General features: G+C 43.9%; 1 protein-coding gene across 8 annotated transcripts in view; it reads right to left on the reverse strand.

The window, feature by feature from the left end:
- Positions 1 to 7,366, reverse strand: part of col4a5 (collagen, type IV, alpha 5 (Alport syndrome)) — a 251,079-nt gene that overhangs the window by 104,572 nt on the left and 139,141 nt on the right. For all 8 annotated transcript variants that reach the window (XM_043705032.1, XM_043705031.1, XM_043705036.1 and 5 more), the window contains 3 exons: positions 7,203 to 7,273; positions 6,638 to 6,829; positions 1,101 to 1,269 (listed from right to left, as the gene is read on the reverse strand). In XM_043705032.1, coding sequence (XP_043560967.1) covers positions 1,101 to 1,269; positions 6,638 to 6,829; positions 7,203 to 7,273 — 432 coding nt within the window. The remainder of the gene's footprint in view (positions 1 to 1,100; positions 1,270 to 6,637; positions 6,830 to 7,202; positions 7,274 to 7,366) is intronic.

Below are 7,366 nucleotides of genomic sequence, written 5' to 3' on the forward strand. Positions count from 1 at the left end.
CTTCCAGAGGGTAATGAATCTGTGGAACTCATTGTTGCAGAGGGCTGTGGAGGCCAAGTCATTCTATATACTTCAGACAGAGATAGATCGGTTCTTGATTTGTAAGAGGGTCAAAGGTTACAGGGAGAAGGCAGGAGATGGGGGTTGAGAAACATATCAGCTGTGATCCGATGGTGGAACAGACTGGATGGGTTAAATGGCCTAATTCTGCTCCTATATATTGTAGTCTTAAGCTATTGTATAATGATTTCATGAATTTGGCTAACAATACCAAATAAGTTGGATCCCAACACACACTGGTTACATTAGTCAGAGAAAGGGGTGCATCAATATTTGAATACTGCATGATTTTGCTCAAAAGAGAGTTAAGGAGTTACAGTTGGTTTAATTCAAAGGTTTAAAATGTTTTATTAATAAGTGATAGTTTGAGTACAGCACAATCAGAATAGACAGCAGACATAACACCCAAGGCTGGTGTCAAGTTTTAATGGTGACGAGATCACATGTGTAGCATTCATTGGTCCTGTTGTGTGCTGGAACAATTCCTTCTTTAAGCTGATAAAATGTTGAGTTAAAGCTTGTAAATCCTGAATAATTCCCTCCCTTTGTCCACCTTCCCATTCAGTTGACTAAATATCAAGGGGCAGCTGGGAATGGTGAGACCTTTATCACAGCCTCCTTTTCCCTCTGAGATCACCTTGTAGCAAGAATATCTTGTTCCTTTCGCAAGTACAGGCTCTATCCTGTCAGGGACAAGAATGTCTTCATAACGGCCTGTGCCTGAAGGAGCTGTGTGCCCAATATAACACCCATCTAGAGGATGTTGGACAATTGACTGCCTTTAATAAGTTTCTCAACTTGGCACAGGGAGACAAACTGAAGGCTAACAGATCACAACCATTTAACACAACCATTCCTCTCAAACTGCTTTTTTCTTATGTTAGTAAATGCAGCATTTTATTAAAGCACCTACCTTGAGAAGGAAATAATCATGGATTTCTCACAAGCTATTTCTAAGTTATGAGCTCATTTTCCTAATCTTGTAATTGAGAATGTGTCTAACATAGCAGAATGAAGTTAATTAGATATTGTTGACTTACCTGGAGCTCCAGGGGCTCCAGGGCGACCTGATACTCCCTGAGCACCTTTCTCCCCTGGATAGCCTGGTGGACCAAATCCTGGTGGGCCTGGGGGACCTCTCTCTCCTGGAAATCCAATTGGGCCTGGATCTCCAGGGAGTCCGATTGCTCCTTTGAAGGCCAAGCCACCCTAAAAAAGTTCCATGTACTTATTAATACCGAGGGGAGGTAGAAGATTCCACCTTCCACAGTCAGCACATTCCACAAAAACAAAAATCTGAACATCCATTTATTTGCAATACAAATCACAAAAGCTTTCAAGTAATGATTAAAATTAAGGATTATCCACTTTATTACAAAAGCATGCTGATTATCTCTATTTTGGGCAGCACGGTGGCTCAGTGCTGCCTCACAGCGCTAGGGTCCTGGGTTCGATTCCCGCCTCGGGCAACTGTCTGTGTGGAGTTTGCACATTCCCCCCTTGTCTGCTTGGGTTTCCTCTGGGTGCTCTGGTTTCCTCACACAGTCCAAAGATGCGCAGGCCATGCTAAATTGCCTATAGTGTTCAGGGATTGTAGGTTAGGTGCATTAGTCAGAAGTGAATGCAAAGTAGTAGAGCAGGGGAATGGGTTTGGGTGGGATACTCCTCAGAGGGTCGGTGTGGTCTTATTGGGCTGAAGGGCCTGTTTCCACACTGTAGAGTTTCTAAGATACTTAACTCAAAACCCTTCAAGTGTATGTTGATTATTTCCCTCAATTAATGTTTCTCTTACCCTCTACTGATGTTGAACAGAGCTTTGAAAGTCTCTAGATATAGTAAGAGTAGTCTGCCATCCAGCTCCAGATAGCTGTCTTTTCAGTAGCATTTCAGTAGCGGCGATGCGCACCAACTATGAGACAGACTACAGAAATTCACCAGAGATCCTGCAACAATACCTCCCAATCCCACAAACTCTTCCAGCTGGAAGGACAAGGGCAGCAGATACATGGGAACATCACATGTGAGTTCCTGTTCAGGCCATTCACCATTCTGACTTGAAAATATATTGTTGATCCTTCAGTGTCGCTGGGTCAAATTCCTGGAATTCCCTCCTTAACGATGCCATCAATCCCCATATCCCATGTGTGAAGAAGAAAAGAGTTTTGGAAACATGCCTTGATGGCAATAGTGTGCTGAAAATCCAAATCCGCAGGCAGTTTTCGAGGAGCAAATGTTTGAGCCAGCACAACCACAGGAAATTGATGGTCAGGAAAACACAAACTGACCCACCAAGCCTATCCATATCACAGTGGCTCGTGCACCATGAAGAGATACATCTTTACCTCTTAAACCTCCGCTGCACACTTCACTTCTGTAGCCTGTACTCACCTGGAATATGGCAAAAAGGGAAATGCCCAATGGGCAATAAAGTAAAAAGAAAACCTCTGTTCATCAAAACTAAGACCATAAGACATTGGAGCAGAAGAAGTAAGCTTTTTGTCCAATCATATCTGCTTTTATATTCATTGAAAACATGGCTGATGAGATCATCCCCAACATGATTTTGCTGCCTTGACCTCATAACCCTTGATTCTCCTACTAATTAAAAATCTGTCAATCACAGCCTTGAACTTAAACCAACCTCAAAGGATCTCTGTGGTAAAGAATTCCATCAATTCACTAACTTCTGAGACAAGAAATTTCATCTCATCTCTGACTTCAATGGGTGACCCCTTACTCTATGTTTATGCCCTATGACCTCGACTCTCTTGCTAAGGGAAACAACCTTTCCACATCTACCCTGTCAAGTAATTGATGAGTATTCTATTTTTTAATAAGGGTGCCTCTCATTCTCTAAAATCCATTGGTTACAGGCCCAGCATACCCAACCTCATATGACAATCCCTCCTTGCCTGGATCAATCAAGTGAAACTTCTCCGAACTGCCTCCAATGCCTGTATATATTTCCTTAAATAGGGGGCTCATAACTGTTCACAGTATTATAATGCAGTCTGACCACTGCACTGTATAGTTTTAGCAGAACCTCCTTATTTTTCTACTCCCTTCCTTCCAGAACAAAGATCAACAGTCCATTTGACTTCCCTATTACCTGATGAACACTGATGTTAGCTTTTTGTGATTCATACAATGGAGACCTCCAAATCCTTCTATGCTGTAGCTTTCTACAGTCTTTTTCCATTCAAATAACATTCAGTTCTTTAATTTTTCTTGCCAAAGTGCACACCCTCATAGTTTTCCACATTATATTCCACTTGCAATGTCTTTGTCCCCTCATTTAATCTGTCTGTATTCCCCTATAGACTTGATGGGCTGAATATTACGTTTTTATGGCGACATGCAAGTTGTGTTGGGTTTTTTGAAGTGTTTCTTGTTGTGAGGCCAAGTTTTACCACCTTTTCTTATAAAATATATCCCATTAGTTACCTACCCTGCACCTATGGCATCCTTTTCATCCAATTCAAGCCCCATCCTAATGCACACCATTCTTGGAACAACTCACTTCTGCCCCATTGTTCTAGAATTGAACAGCACCTCTGGCACTAGTGTTATCTTTAAAAGGCTGTTGCACACCTCCGTGAGTCCAGAGCTTCCCTGCAGGATTCCTGACAGTTACTCCAGACAGGAAGAGTTCATCACCCCACTTTGTGGGCAGGGCCCTACTGGATGAGGTGGTGTACAGGTGGGATTTCCTATTTCCCAAGGAGCAGCAGATTACATCAGAGCATGCTAAGGTCACCCCAAATTGCCTCCTAGGTCAACACTTTTCTTAGTTGAAATTTTATTGCTGGAACAGCACAGCAGGTCAGGCAGCATCCAGGGAACAGGAGATTCGACGTTTCGGGCACAGGCCCTTCTTCATTCCTGAAGAAGGGCCTGTGCCCGAAACGTCGAATCTCCTGTTCCCTGGATGCTGCCTGACCTGCTGTGCTGTTCCAGCAATAAAGTTTCAACTTTGATCTCCAACATCTGCAGACCTCACTTTCTCCTCCAATACTTTTCTTAGAATCCCAACAGTGTGGAAACAGGCCCTTCGGCCCAACAAGTCCATACCAACCCTCCGAAGATTACCCCACCCAAATTCATTACCCTACATTGACCCCTGACTAGTGCACCTAACCTATGCATCTCTGAACACATGGGCAATTTAGCATGGCTAATTTACCTAACCTGCACATCTTTGGATTGTGGGAGGAAACCAGAGCACCCGAAGGAAACCCACGCAGACACAATGAGAATGTGCAAGCTCCACACAGACAGTCGCCTGAGGCTGGAATTGAACCTGAGTCTCTGGCGCCGTGAGGCAGCAGTGCTAACCACTAAGCCACCGTGTCACTGTGTCAGCCAATTGGCGGAATGTCCAGCAACCTAGGAAGAAGGTCAACAACCTTCCTAATGCCACCAGAATGAGTGCCACCATCTCCTCTCTGATACCTGTCACCCACTCGATCTCTGCTACCGCACTCATCTCCTCTTCAGGCTCATGCTCTATCATACTCACTACTGTCTGAAATATCTTTCCACAACTGCTGTCATCTATCTCAACCCTGATAACACTAACCCTGTAGGTCCTCTGTGCTCCCTACTCACTCTCTCAGGGCAAATTCCTAAAATTAACATCTGTGCCATCCACTTTCATCTGCTATGGTACCACCCTCTCTCTTATTCCAGATGGAAATTGACACCATCCCCCTCCCTTCTCTGCCCCCCCCTCCATCAGGGAAGACAGAGTCAAGTCAGGTGATAGGCTGCAGGGCATATAGCTCCTCGTCTGTTATCAGAACTGTATCCTGAATCTGACCACCTCAAACGGCTGACCCTGTCCATGTCCCTCATGATTTTATAGAGGTTTAAAAAATCATGAGGGGCATAGATAGGATAAATAAACAAAGTCTTTTTCCTGGGGTGGGGGAGTCCAGAACTAGGGTGAGAGGGGAAAGATATAAAAGGGACCTAAGGGAAACTTTTTCACACCGCGAGTGTTGAATGTATGGAATGAGCTGCCAGCTGAAGTGGTAGACATTGGTACAATTGCAACAGTTAAAATGCATCTGGATGGGCATATGAATAGGAAGGCTTTACAGGGATATGGGCCAAGTGCTGGCAGGTGGGACTAGATTGGGTTGGGATACCTGGTTGTCATGGATGAATTGGACTGAAGGGTCAGTTTCTGTGCTGTACATCTCCATGTCTCTGACTGACTGAGTGAACCCCAGGACTGTTATCAGAGGCTGCCCTTGACTTATTTGGGAACCTACTTGCCGAAGACTATTTCTATTGACTTGACTGATGACTCTGACAACTATGACACGCTTGCCGGCTTGGTTTGTATCATAATGCATGGCAATACAGCAGTCCTATGCATCTGGCTGATGGGGAGAAACATAAAAAGTCAAGACAAAACAATGCAATACAGGGATGCTGTGAGCATTCGGGTAGGCTCAGAGTGAATGTGTGACCGTATGCCAACAGCCAGGAGGTGGCCCAACCCATGAACTGGGTGCATGTCCTAAGCACAGCACCCTTCCTGCAATATTACAAGGATAGTTGCTGGTACTGCCCAAGATGTCGCTTTGCAGTGCAGAAGTGGCCTGCAAGTGGATCAGAAATGTGCCATATAGGCTGTTAGAGGCTGGCACATGTCGGAAGCCAATGTTGGTTAACACGGGGTACTTGTGGCTGGTATCTATGATGGAGCATGGTGTACAGTGTCTAACATAGTCTTTGAAGCAAGTAGTAAGCTGATTGCCAAGTACCCACTCTAACTTCCAACTGGAGAATTCTCAGTCTCTGGTTTCTTTGGCACATTGAGTAGCTAAACATTAATGAGACAAGTTATGGCATTAATAAGGCAAGCTGTAATGCCGCTTAGTTGGCAACTCACCACTACCTCGTGAGGAACTCACCTTATTGCTGGCAAATACATAAAAGATGGTGTGATGTTTTTTGAGATAAGCCTCATTGGACTAATCACACTATTCTGCCACAAATCACCCATGTCATTCGGCCCCTGATGAGTCGCTACCCTTTGTGTCATCTACACTACTCGCTTTCCCACTTTTTCCATGAGATGACATGGATTATGCAAGAACTGCTCCAGCTTTGTTTCAAAGACATACTGAACTCATGACACCAGACTGTGGTATGTTTCTGAGACTCATTACTCTTTGGGAAAAGAACTGCTTAATATTCAAAATATTCCGACTCTTAACTTGTTTAAACTCATGCCTTCCCTAATAGTATTAACCTGGAATAATCTACCAAAATGGATAGCATCAAGCCCTTTAGCAGTTTTCTACACCTCTACCAGGTTGGCTGTAAGTTCATGTTTTTGTAAACTAAATAGCCCAAAATCGCTAAATCTCTTTGAATAGTTAAATTTCTATAAGCCGGGAATCATTTTTGCAGCTCTCTAATGGATCTTGACCAAGACCTTTATATATATCCACCATGTAGGAGAACAGTCAAAGATACTCAATTATCCTCCCCTGACATAGCAGATCATTGTTAGTCACTTTCTTTAAGAAATCTGTACTGAAGTAGCAGAATAATTACTCACAGGTACACCTTTAGGACCAGGTGAACCTGGCAGGCCGTTTCTTCCTGGGGTGCCATCTAATCCTGGAAGTCCTGGGGATCCTGGGAAACCAGGATTCCCTCGATCACCTTTTGGGCCTGGAAAGCCAAAGCCGTCTCCACGGTCACCTTTTGGGCCACGGGCTCCTGGAAAACCAGGAGGGCCTGGCAAACCCTAGAAATGGGAAAGACAGAAAGACTGGCTGTGAAGTAAGATACTTCCATTAAGAACTGAAAATGCTCTTTAATGGCCAGAGGATTATTAACCAAAGCCTTAGATTTTCAAAATGTATATGACTGAATTGAGGAAATTTAAAACATGCATCCAAGATCAAATTCAAAGAAAGCAAGGGAGAAGGGGAACATAAGTAATGCACAAAGGTGCAAATCCTTTTATTTTTAGAGGCCATAACACTCTTTATTGATCTTTGACTATAGGTCTCTAGCCTGGAGCCCATATTGTCAATTAGGTCAGCCAGTGGACATCTAGTGTTACCATGATAGGCAATGAAGATCCATTCTACATCTTCTCCTCCCCCAGCACTTACAGGCGGTCCCAAAGTTCCAATTGGACCAGGTAGCCCACGATCTCCTTTCATTCCTGGCAATCCTGGTTGACCTGAAATCCAAAAGCAGACACCTACTAGTTTCTACACAAAAGCTACACAACAGTTGAAATAGTCAGATAGACGAGAGACGATGCATTGATCGA

Source organism: Chiloscyllium plagiosum, chromosome 15 (assembly GCF_004010195.1).
Source record: "Chiloscyllium plagiosum isolate BGI_BamShark_2017 chromosome 15, ASM401019v2, whole genome shotgun sequence".
NCBI classification, from domain to species: Eukaryota; Metazoa; Chordata; class Chondrichthyes; order Orectolobiformes; family Hemiscylliidae; genus Chiloscyllium; species Chiloscyllium plagiosum.